Source organism: Ochlerotatus camptorhynchus, unplaced genomic scaffold, assembly GCF_037179485.1.
Source record: "Ochlerotatus camptorhynchus isolate MF236.1 unplaced genomic scaffold, CSIRO-AGI_Acam_v1.1 ptg000577l, whole genome shotgun sequence".
NCBI lineage: Eukaryota > Metazoa > Arthropoda > Insecta > Diptera > Culicidae > Ochlerotatus > Ochlerotatus camptorhynchus.
In genome coordinates, this window is record NW_027041058.1 from 1626226 (window position 1) to 1639568 (window position 13343).

The following is a 13343-nucleotide window of genomic DNA, read 5'->3' on the forward strand; positions in this document are numbered from 1 at the left end:
ACATCGGGACAACATACCAAAATTCATAAAGAGGGCGGTACCAAAAAATTAGGACGTGTTAGAGTATAAGTTTGTTCGAGACTTTTACTCAGAGGACCACAAGACAGTCAAATATGGTCGACTTTCTCAGTCCTAGAAAAAAAAGTTTCGATTTGTTGCACAGTGTAATTAATAACTATTTGACGTTTGGCTAAAAAACGGTCTTCCGCAAAGTTGTATCTGCGAAAAAATCCGATAAGAACAGCTGTAAAACTGTTTTATCAGGGAAATATGGAAAAAACAGATGAATAAAAAAATCGGTTTTCGTATACTACTTTCCATGTAAGCTTCAAATGATTTGAGCCAAGTCAGTTTATTACCAAATGAGTTTAAATTGTATGAGACACATCAAAATCCGTTTGTCGTTTGAGCACTGCGAAAATTGAAAATGTTGCATCACTCTAATGTACAAGTTTTGAATAATGTTGTATTTGCTACCCAAACTTATTTTAAAGTTTATGAAAACTAACCTTAAAAATTCGTCATAATTTCTGAGCCATGTAGATGTCACTAAGTATTCCTAAAATTGGGCCCATGTTTAAATTTCAAAGGAAAGCATTTTTCCAATTGTTCACTAGCATCCGAAAATATTAATTTGTATTGCCCAGATGACGCATTGTTCTAAATTTTATCGATTGGCCCAATCTTTAGATCCATAGGCCTACATTAGAGCTATTTTCCCCTGTTAATGAATTCCAGATCAAAAATTGAAATATGTTCAATCGAAAGTTAGATTAATTTTCGATTACTCAAATGCCATGTTCAAGGTAGGCAGTTGTAACGTTATATTTTATTGACAACGTCTTCTTGTTCGTATTTCAAGCTTATTGCTTGTCGCATATTAGCTTATTGCGTGCTCTCAACCAAGGTTGCAAATACTCATTTCAGCTAAAATAATATTTTTCGGAATAATAAAACCAAAAGATGTTATGATGACATGTTCTACTTGTAACTTACAAAAAGAGGTTACAAAGTATGCGTTGGAAACATAAAACCTGTAAATTTTGCTTTCTATGAGTCACAATCAGTGATTTGCTGATCGTTGAGTGAGTGAGTGAGTGTGTGAAAAATCGCTGATTGTGACTCTCATGAAGTGAAATAAACAGGTTTAATATTTCAAATACATTCTTTGCAACCTCTTCTTGTATCTTACCAATTCAAAATATGATCCTAGCATCTAATTATTTCATAGTTAAAAAAAAACATTGTTTTAGCTGAAATGAGTATATGCAACCTTCCTCTCAACTTAGTGTTCTAGATACACTTCCACAGTTATTAATTGAGAGCTTTCGATGCCAGTACCATTTTTACATTAGTATAATTGTGTGGCAAGCAGGCATGGAAAATCATTTACATTCATTTCATGTATTCATTTACATTCATTTACCTCTCACTTTTTTCTCCAGCAGCATACCGCAAATTGATGTATAGAGCTTTAGTAGGTTTTGTTATTAGCTACAACTTTTGCCCATAACTCAAATCTGTATCGCATATGCATCACGAATTAGAGCGGGCAGAACTCGTTACTGTTTTTCAGTGAATGTAAAATACATTCACTGAAAAACAGTAGTAGATTCTGTTTGCTCTGGTTCGTCATGCATAAGAGATACGGATTTAAGTTGTTAGCAAAAGTTGTAGCTAATAACAAAACCTACAAAAGCTCAATACATTATTTTGCGGAATTCTGTTCATGAAAAAGTTAGGAGCAAATGAATGTAAATGAATGCAGATTTTCCATGCCTGGTGGCAAGTACAGTCATTGTCCAACCCGAAAAATTCTTAGACCGGGCCGGGAATTCGAACCCAGCCACCTCCAGCATGGTCTTGCTTTATAGCTGCACCATCACCAATTGAGCTAAGGGAGGCCGTTAGAGAAGAAAACGGAGACTAAGCGAATGTAATTTATACTAATGTTTGTTCAGTTTTGAGGCCTAAATTTCTGTGGAAATCCGATTTTTAAAATAAGTTTAATTGTTTGGCGTTTATTTGGAATTCTTGGTGCGATTGAACAAATGTCGTAAAGCGAAATTTGTGGATTGTAAATCGGGATTTCTGTAATAGCCCTGCATGTATCCTACTAGTTGTATTGATTCGAAAACTCGTAGGGGAATTTACGTATTCTCGGCAACCTAAGCAGCGACCTTCTTTCTATAGCCTTTTTCTCTAAGGAACGCACACATATGCAGTATTGGTGTGTTTACAATCTTTTGCTGCCAGCTGCTCTAACAATTTCAGTCGAAAGAATTGTCAAAAACTGTTTTGAAACGCTTTTTCAAAGCTCCAATCTTCTCTAGTGAGAGCGAGTATTGTCGGCAACCAGTTTTTCTTCGGCAACCGTTCCATTTTAACTGCATGTAAATCTGCTGTTCTATTATCGGCAACTCAAAATCAGCTACAATTTGTAGTGCGTGTGTTTCATTTCAAGAAAACCCTGCTAGATTGCTTTTTCTCAGTGGTAAAAATATAGTCAAAGAAGCTGAAAGCATAAAGAATCGTTTGCATGCATTCAGCGAAGTGTTTTCGTAAGAAAATCCAGTGAAAATAGTGTTTCAATTTGGGTTGCCGAAAATAGTCTGTCATGCCGAAGCCGTCATTTCCCCTATAAGATATGCTTTTTGGAACACCGGAGCTTGATATCTCTTGACTTTGCCAGGCATTTTGTATTGCAAATGTTCTTGAAACTCTTTCATAGAGCATGTTAAGCATGCAAATGTTTCTCAGTTTCACTTAAGACAAAAAAGGCCATTAGACCATTATCGGCTTAAAGCGAAAAGCTGGATTTAATGCCATAAAAGTCTAGCAATATATCAATTTAGGTTCTGCATGACTAACGCACTCAGTTGCTAAGTAACGTTCACTTCTTCATCCATTCAGTTGATTAACATTCGCGACTCAAAACCACACTAGACTTTAGATAGTACGTGCTACTACGGCACAAATACTACCCCCTCGAGCGAACGAGCAATGGTAAGTCACACACTCTTGACAGAAATCTACTCCAACCATAACAAGACGACCGACGACGACGCAGATAGCATGACACCAAACGACCGAAAGCGCGAAAGAACCTACCTCCGTCCTACAGCCGAGTAGGCTCGGCGAGTCTCATGAAGGCGCGTTGCAGCCCACTTCCTTTTTCATTTCTAAGCTATGTTGCGTTACTATAAAATCCAGTTGTTGCAAATACATGTACCTATGCTGCCACTAAAACACCACTTTTTTTCTCTCTCTCTCTCTACTGTCTTCTATCTTTCATTTCAGAACTCGAGCTCGCCACCGAGAATGTGATAGAAATGAACGATTCACAGACGATTTTGAAATATCCTGCCACATTAGATAAGATGGAAAGGTAAGTGCGAGTGTGGGGGAAACATCACAGCCTCGAATAGAGAGCAAAAGTGGGAAAAAGTGGTTCTTGATGCGACGCGAGTCGTGTGGCCCTGTTTCGCTTTTTGCTCTTGCTTTCTAGGCACTGGGATGGAGCAGTTTCCCAGCAGGTGCGAGGACACGGTTGGAGCCCACCAAATTTCTGGCACCCGATCTCGTTCTCGTTGTCGACGTTGTTGCTCTTGTTGTTGTTTTTGGTTTATGTTCAAGGGCCTCTGTACGTTTGAAGAACGTACATTGTTCGGAATACACTACTCATATTCGAAGTGTATTCAGTGGTGTATGTAGGTTTTTGATGATAAGCCTTTCAGCCTTGGAAACACACAAATACAATAGTGACTTATTATAGAAAGCTAGCACTTGCCACAAATAGTCGATTGAAGTGATTGTTTACAAAAACAGATACGTCGATTTGAATAGTTACGCTTGAATATTAACCTTGCAAGCATTCAGATATTTTCTGAAATTCAAGCAAAAATTATTTGGAATTATGATGAGATCTCCATTTCGGCAATACGACACTAAGGTCTTCAATCCCAACATACCCAACACTGTCTAATTCAACTTATTATCTTTGTAATAATAAACCTTGTGGAATGCAAAAAATGTGAAAACTACGTGTTACCAAATTTGAGATCTAACTGTTTAAGAAGATATTCTAGTATAACAAGAATTACCATAAAACGGGGTATCTTTGATAATGCGGGTAACTTTGATAGTAGAATATAATAATTACATTTAATCTCTGCATTAGTTCCGAACTGGAAACATTGGTTCCATTTTGTAGCTTAGGGTATTAGCTTTGATATCGTTTAGAGTTTTTATATAGTATGGTTTACATATTTTCCGAATATCTGAAAAAAAAACTGTTTTCTGTTTTTTTGCTTGATGGAACTCAATCAATCACTTATTAAATGTATTTCCGATATAGCCATCACAAATTCAATGTTGTGATGTTTCTGACTATATACTCTTCCAAAGTTTAATATTTCTTGAAACAAATTGATTGAGATTAACCTATGTTTTTCTACATTGATATTTGTATGGCAGTATCGCCAACGGGGGGCAGAGCGCTTCCATTGCAGCAATGGACGCGAAACGTGGTCAGCACTCACACTCATGACGAAACGGTTGCTTTACAAAGTCGACGACGCATCAACCGAAAGAACAACTGAAGAAGAACAATGGTAGCTGCCGAGTAACAGACGCTCGTGTGACACGCAGTAGCCTGCTGCTGTCGACAGCCGAGTTAACACTGTAACTGTATCATGTTATAGGAAGATACATAGATCATATTAACGGTTATGCGTCCAAGTTCAATTGCATTGATGTATTCTTCACTATTGTACATACAAGCCATTTTTGCGCATTCTATAACATTTGCTAGAACGTCACCAGCCCCGACTGACATTAGCCCGACTGTAACACAAGCCCTAAACGTGTGAAAATAGTCTAATATTGAACCCAGTATCACAGTATTTGTAATTGTAACTGTGGAAACTCTTAAACTCTTTCTTAATTGTTTAACACCTCAGTCCCATTTTTTCAAAAGCATATAATACTAACGTTTTTTGATAGGATACGGCTATTCAAGTACAAATACCTAAAAATAGCCAGGAAGATGTTTTTTGGGATAACATCCAAATTATTCTGGAGTTCAGATCAATGATCTACCATATCAACCTTGACTAATAACAAAGCCCTTAGTAACGAAACATTCCAAACAAGTTCATATAGATTATGCACATCATTTACATTTCAATTCCATGTGTATAAGATGTTCTAGGTTCTCCAAATTGTCCAAGAGTTCAAGCTATTTGATCTACTGGATCAACCAAGGCCTGCACGACGTCCTCAGTGACGACACCTGTCCAAACCTGTTCATTGAGTTTTTGCACATCACTTATAATCCATTTTGATGTTTATAAGATGCTCAAGGTGCTCCAAATTATCCTGGAGTTTAGAACAAATGATCTACCCGATCAACAATGACTGATACAAGGCCCTTAGCTACGAAACAACTCCAAACAGGTTCATACAGATTATGCACATCATTTACGTTTCAATTCCATGTGTATAAGATATTCTAGATCCTCCAACATTTCCTGGTGTTCAGATTACTTGATCTCCCTGATCAACCAAGGCATCTGCCTGAACTCATGGGTAATTTGTGATGAGCGAAAACTCAATGAACATGTTTGGGTAGGTGTCATCACTGAAGACATCGCGCAAGCCCTGGTTGATCCAGTAGATCAAATAGTCTGAAGTCTTGGACAATGTGGAGTACTTAAAACATGTTGCAACCAAGAAAATTAATCTCAAATTGTCGGGTTGAATTATCATGACAGTGCATGATCCTTTCCTAAAGATATCGTCGCTGTCCAGATTAAAGTCTGTGTTATTCAAATGGTTTAGGAGATCCAGGCCTTTGAGTTTGGCTATAAACTGGTGCTTTCATATTTACCCTGTATAGTTGACACTCACAACTACAACTTTGCTGAATGAACACACTGAGATTATTTCACCGAAATCGGTGATTTTTCACAGATTTCCTGTAATTTTTCACCGAATGTCTGTGAAAAATTGTTAAAAATCACCGAACTGTTTACCGAACGTTCAGCTGTTGAGATTTCGGTAAAATTTCACAGATTTCGGTAAAATTATCTAAGTATGAAGTATGCTATCTAAGCTATCTATCACTTTTGATTTTATGGAACCAATCATAGAGCGTGGTCATATATGACCTCGCGGGCTCGAAGGGGTTGAGTAATCCGAAATTTTCTAAAGCTCTTTAAAGAACTTTTCATGTTTGAAAGAAGAAAAAATATTCTCTTAAAAATAGAATTTCTCATCCAACTTTCAAATTATAAAACTCACAAATTTTCCCAAAGTTAGTTTTTAAATCTCAAATAGTTGTATAACATTTTTAGGTAATCCTTTTCGCGATATACCAGTTCACGGTGCACTATTTCGCGGCCGACAGAAGCAGACCACTCTCAATGTGTGTCACGCGATCGTCTGTTTACTCGGCAGCAACTATTGTGTTCCTTATTGTTCTGCATCAGCAGTTCTTTCAGTCGATGCGTCGTCGACTTTGGAAAGCAACCGTTTCGTGATGAATTTGTGAGTGCTGACCACGTTTTGCATCCATTGCTGCAATGGAAGCGCTCTGCTTCCCGTTGGCGAATCTGCCATACAATGACACCACAGGAAGCGGCTCCCGTTCTGGTGAAGGAGGCTTATTTGATAGCGGAAGATAAAATGTTTACTGTGTTGTACCTTTTGATTATAGTTTTAAGGTGTATTGTATTGTGAACAAAAATCCTCGGCTCTGTAAAGTTAATTCGAATGAGCCTTATCAAATAAATTAATAAACAAAAAAAAAACGTTTCGCGGTATTAAAATACTCGATTTGATTCTTTATTGATGATATAACTCTTTTATCACACGTGTTATCATAATTAGATAAATACAGGAGGATTACCGTTTGGTATAAAATATCCCAGCATTGTGGTCGTTTGGCATAATGGACGTAAGAAATGGACTTCATTGATGGAACTTGAGCAACTCAATTTTTTTAGAAATAGGGGAATTTACGTATTCTCGTCAATCTAAGCAGCGTCCGCACTTCTATTAGCATTTTCACAGCGTCACGCACATATATGACGTGTCTGTTTGTTTCAATTCATCTGCTGCTTGCTTCTCTATCCATTCCAATCGACAGAATTCTTCAAAACTGTTTGAAAGCGTTTTTACAACGCTCTAAACTTCTCAGGTGAGTGTGACTATTGTCGGCAGCCTCTTTTTCTTCGGCAACCTTCCCATTAGAACTGCGTGTTAACCAGCTGTTCTATTATCGGCAACTCGAAATCAGCCCCATTTTGTATTACGTATGCTTCATTTGAAGAAAAATCTGGCATAACAGGATTGCTCGGTCCTACAAATATAATCAGATTGAAGCTGAAAGACTAAAGAATCATTTGGATACATTCAGGGAAGTGTGTTGATGGTAAAACATAGTGAAATTAACGTTTAAATTTTGATTGCCGAGAACAGTCAATGGGTGCCGAAGCCGACATTTACCCTAGCTAGGTCCTTAATTGTATGAAAAATTTCATAAGGGTTACAGTATATATGACTAATGGAATGGCAACCAATTAAGTCTAATGGGGTTCATAGAAACCTTATTTAAATTAAAAGTAACGAACATTCCGATGACGTATGGTTTATTGTTACTTATAGATTTTCCCTCTTTTAAACATGAGCTGTTCTTTTGATTGTTGTAGTGATTATATTGGAGCTTTATCATCATAAGTCATAAATGCCCGAACGCAATGACAGCGGAAGTTGAAAACCCTGATGTCAGCCTAGGAGCGATGCATTAATTATGTCATGAGGAATAGGGTAACCAACTGATTTTGGACCCCTAGAGGAAGTGAGATCACGTTTATGTCAAAATAATATTATTTGTTTATTATTATTATGCAATTTACATGCAGTTGTGTTCGAAAGCTACTCATCTTGGATGTAAAATGTCACTAGATGTTTTATTTATTTGTATTATTTATTTGGGACCCTTCCACTTGATTTTGGACAGTGTCCATAATATATTTTGGACATACTGATTGGGAACGAATATATTTTGGACATGCTGAAGTTCTTTCAACCTATGAGCCTAAAATTAATTACGACGGTCACTTCTTCCTATCTCGCATTTGTTAGGTCCGTCTAGGTGGGAAAATTTTCAAAGAAGGTGTCGTAAAACGGGGTGAAATTGATCAGCGGGGTGAATTTGATCGCTGAGTATACCCAATATTGTACTTATGCATAATATTTTTACAATGTATACAAAGATACATTCGTACGCTTAGTAACGAAAAACATGTTACACATGAAAAAATATCACGAGTAATATCAGCGATCAATTTTGCCCCGCTGATCAATTACACCCCGTTTTACGGTATGCATAAAAGTTAACCCCCCGTTACTCGCGCTGTTGTACTTTGTACAACACATATGAGTTTTCCATTACCATTTTGTTGCTGCCAATCGATCTGAAACCAACTTGTATTCCTCAAAAAACTTGTTTTGAACTAAAAAAGCTAAACTTTGATTACAATTAACCCCCAAAATGCGGATAATAGAGAAAATGTGAATGGAAACCGCGTAAACGGTGTCCATACTACGTGGGATTGACTTAATTGGTTACAACATGGAATATCTCGAGATCCTGACCAAATAGAAAGTTACTGTCTTCGGCAAAGTTGTTCAGGAGGTCAAAGCCTATTTCTTAGTGTACAATAGTTCAGAATTATCTCACTTCGTGGTGCTAGTATACATGTGAAATTCTAGTATATACGTGTAATTCTCGTATATACAATAGCTCGAGTTCTTGACCAGATAGAAAGTTACTGTATTGGGCAAACTTGTTCAGGGGGTCAAGACTTTTCGACTGGTAGACAGTAGTTCAGAATTTTCTCACCACGTGGCGTTTGTATACATATACACTTCTCGCATTTGATATATCTCGAGATCCTGACCAAATAGAAAGTTACTGTCTTTGAAAAAGTTGTTCAGGAGGTCAAAGCCTATTGCTTGGTGTAGAATAGTTAAGAATTTTCTCACTATGTAGTTCTAGTATACACGTTAAATTCTCTCATATAAAATATCTAGAGAGCATGACAAGATAGAATGTTACTGTCTTGGGCAAAGTTGTTCAGGGGATCAAGGCCTTTTGGCTAGTGGACGGTAGTTCAGAATATTTCACTTCATGGTATTAGTATATACGTGCAATTCTCGCATATGATATATCTCAAGACCTGCTAAAAATGTACTGTAATCGGCAAAGTTGTCCAGGAGATCAAACCCTATCGTTGGTGGAAAGTACATAATTTTCTCACTAGGTGACGTTGAAAGACACGTGAAATCCTTGCATATAAAATATTTCTGAATGACCCGCATACTAGTGCCACGTTAAGGGAAAATTCTGAATTACTGTACACCAACGAAAAGATCCTAACATCCTGAACAACTTTGCCGAAGACAGTAACTTTCTGTCTGGTCAGGATCTAGAGATATTTTATATGTGAGAATTTCTCATGTATACTAGCGTTGCAAAGTGAGAAAACTCTGAACTTAAGTCCACCAGCATAAAGGCCTTGACTTCCTGAACAACTTTGCCGAAGACAGTAACTTTTTATATGATCAAGATTTCGAGATATTTTATATGAGAATTTCACGTATATACTAGCACCATATAGTGAAAAAATTCTGAACTATAGGCTTTGAACTCCTGAACAACTTTTTCGAAGACAGTAACTTTCTATCTGGTCAGGATTTCGAGATATATCACATGCGAGAACTTCACATGTATACTAGCGCTATGTAGTGAGTAAATTTTGAACTACTGTCCACCAGCAAAAAGGTTATGTACTCTAGAACTACTTTGGCAAAGACAGTAACTTTCTATCTGGTCAGGATCTCGAGATATTCCATGTTGTAACCAATTGAGTCAAAACCCTCGTAGTATGGACACCTTTTACGCGGTTTCCATTTACATTTTCTCTATTATCCGCATATTTTGGGGGTTAACTGTAATAAATATTTAGCTTGTTTAGTTAAAAGCAAGTTTTTTTGAGGAATACTCGTTGATTTCAGATCGATTGGTAGCTCGGCTGCAAAATGGAAACGGAAAACTCACACTGTTGTACAAAGTACAACACGTGAGTACTCGTGTTACAAAAGTTGGCGCGAGTAACGGAAGAAATATAATATAACATAAGGAAACAACTGATCATACCATAAAAAAAAATCATTCAGAAGTAAATCTTAATACGGAGACCTGACTCTATGCTTGCAGTCCATATTATTTTTTGTATGGGCTGTTCATAAACTACGTAGACGGTTTTTGAGAGATTTCAACCCCGCCCCCCTTCCGTAGAAGACAGTCTCAAACACAAAATTTGTATGGACCGTAGACATCTGCCAAGCGCTCCCACCCCCCTAAAGCGTCTACATAGTTTATGAACAGCTCCTTAGTTAAATGCGTTTGGGAGATAGGAAAACTTTTGTGGAAAACTAGGAACTAGGAAAACTCAGAGTGGACCACTCTACGTGTTTTGCCGTTTTTCCTATTTTGAATCGCCTGATAAACAAGAAATATATTTAAAAACAATGAATTCATATAATTTTGATTGATTTACTTACCAATTTAATCAGAAATCTAAGATAATAGCACGATCGACCAACCGGAATTTTTTTTGTCGCTCTTTTGATGATTCTCATTTGATAAGTGTCCAAAATAAGTTGGTAACATTTTTTTACGATCTTTTTTGGACACTTTTTATTTAATACTTTTTAAGTAAAATTTTAAGGTGAAATCTTTATAAACACGTGAAATACATCTTCCAAAGTCAGATAAACTGATTTGATAAAAAAAATCATTGAATTGTATATTTTAGACCAAATTTAAAACAAGTACACTAACGCCGATTCCTCTTGACAAACGTCGGAACATGAAACTTTTTCGATAACATTTTCTAAAACTGCATAAATTGAGCAATTGTAAGCAATTTGAGGTGAACTAATGATCTTGAGACATAGCAAGTAATTGAAAGAATGTAATTACAACATCAACCCAGATGAATTTGAAGAAACTAGACAGTAAGCGAGGAAAATATATGAAAAGGGTCCAAAATATGTAGGGGTCCAATTCAAGTTGGTTACCCTAAATGAAAAATAAAACACAGCTCCCCCTTTCGTCTTTGAGAAATTTATCGCTGCCGTTCCGCTTCCACACACATTCCATTTGGACCCTGAATACCTCTACTCCAAATGATTGAATACCCCTGAATGTCACTATCCAAGCTTTAACGTATTTTTCTAAAACCAAAATTGTTACTTGGGTAATATGAACACAGGTCTAATTCAGAATAAAGCTAGATTAGAGCAAAAAAGGATCCTAAGTTTTAGCTCACTAACAGTGCTGGGTGCTGTCAACAATTGACGTAAGATATTGGTCTATTACTGAATTTCACTTCCGACACTGATATTTGTAGAAAGCATGATATCAGGCGGTACGGTTTTGAGGACATTACTATCGATATTAATATCACTAGGACAGAGTTGAAAATCTTACTTTTATCTCATTAAATCAACTGTACCGATGATTTTTTTTTTAATAATCGGTACTCGATTAGCTGGCGCATATAAGAAAAATACTGCGTACTGACATTGCAGCGAATGACATTGATATTCTAACTGTGTGAACTGATACTGACATCAGGCGGCTAGTGAAATTCAGTATTTTTAGGTAGTGATATTAATATTTTACAGCACTTCTCACTAATAGTCTATTAAGTCTAGTTTAGTGTTTACCGTTTTTGCTTATAGAGGCAGAAGGTCGGGAGTTTAAATCCCAGGCCCGCCCCTTTCTTTATTATTTGTCATTATGCCTAATTCTCTATGCCCATTAGATTTAAATTAACAAATCTGCTTTACCGATCGCATCATTATTTACCACCATGATTCCAGAAAAATAATAACCTTACCCACAATAACACAACTTTCCTTCCAATGGTAATCGTAGAGACGCACAGGTAAACACGGTCTCTACAACAACGGTTGTCATTACTAATCATCCTTCCCCTTTCCAAAAGACCGGCGCCGATCTATAAACAGATATTATTGAACTTAGCACATTGAAGATGGATAAACTAATCCCAAGCGTCACCTATGTGGTGCTCTGTGCAATTCCACTTGTTCTGATCAGAAACGGAGTAGCAACTACGATATCCACGGTCTTTTAAAAAGAAAAAAAATGTGGGGTTGTGTACAAGACACGACCGCATGATTGACGTAGGCTAAGTTAAGCTGTTTAGTGAAATTCTCGTGTATTTTTCTTGATATTGATTTGAAATACAGTAGAAGTAATAGGTAGGGCTTTCTTCAGGTGATTCCTTGAAGCGTCCAACAATGGCCGCCATGATGGCCATAGGGCCACTTCAGCGTTTCGTAATATTCAAACGGGACCGGGGAAATTATATTGCAGTCTCACTGAAAATCGGTCAATACTTCCGATTTATCGCAAGAATCTAACTCTTTCTGTAAACATTACTGGAACCTGCAAAAAATGATCTTCTTTGAATTTGTATATCTTTTTCCAATATGTTTAGAAAAATCAAAACGAGAATTAAGAAAACCTTTTCTTTTTGTGGTAAAGACTCTAATGTCATTCCTATTGAAGGATTTGCTTCAGAAAAATCCTTTGAAATTTCCAAAAGTGCTTCTTATCCCTATCCGGGAAAAATGTGGTTAGTTCCTGTCAGACGTCAGAGTAACGGGTTTCATATATTTTGAGTTCTTGAATCTCTTTAATATATTCAAAATCACCTCAGCACGCCACTGAGCACGCTATTCTCTTAGGAGCGGCTGGGATCGAAACTAACAAAGAAACAACAAAACAAAGAAGAAAATTTTCATTTCCATTCGAGTGTAGTTTTTCTTTTATATTCATATCATCAGAGTGTTTCTCTGTGTGTGTGTCTGTGTTTGTATGTATGTGCTTACTGCGAAGAGTATTGTTTCCTCAAAGGATAGTCCCACCGGGGCCTGGGCCCAAAATACTGAATCAACCTGGTTCTACCGGCGGCGTTGGCGTTGTGCTACGGTGTGGGCCCTTTCAAAAGCGGAAATTTATTCAATCGAAGGTAAAATGTTACGACTGGCAGCAGTAAAGTGTATAGGAGCCGGCTGTTAAGCGATATGATTGGTTGATCTTTTGGCGGTTTCCAGAAGCTCTGAGCCGGGCAATGAAATGTGCTCGGTGTGTATGCGCACTTTTTTATTTATTGCCTAATACGACATTAATGTTTGCTGAATGCGCAACAGAACTGCCTTCTTCTGAGCTGGAAGATGTT

At 37.1% G+C, this 13343-nt stretch overlaps 1 protein-coding gene across 6 annotated transcripts in view; it reads left to right on the forward strand.

Annotated features, from left to right (window-relative positions):
* Positions 1–13343, forward strand: part of Khc-73 (Kinesin heavy chain 73) — a 116354-nt gene that overhangs the window by 15855 nt on the left and 87156 nt on the right. For all 6 annotated transcript variants that reach the window (XM_065236863.1, XM_065236868.1, XM_065236864.1 and 3 more), the window contains one exon: positions 3301–3388. In XM_065236863.1, coding sequence (XP_065092935.1) covers positions 3301–3388 — 88 coding nt within the window. The remainder of the gene's footprint in view (positions 1–3300; positions 3389–13343) is intronic.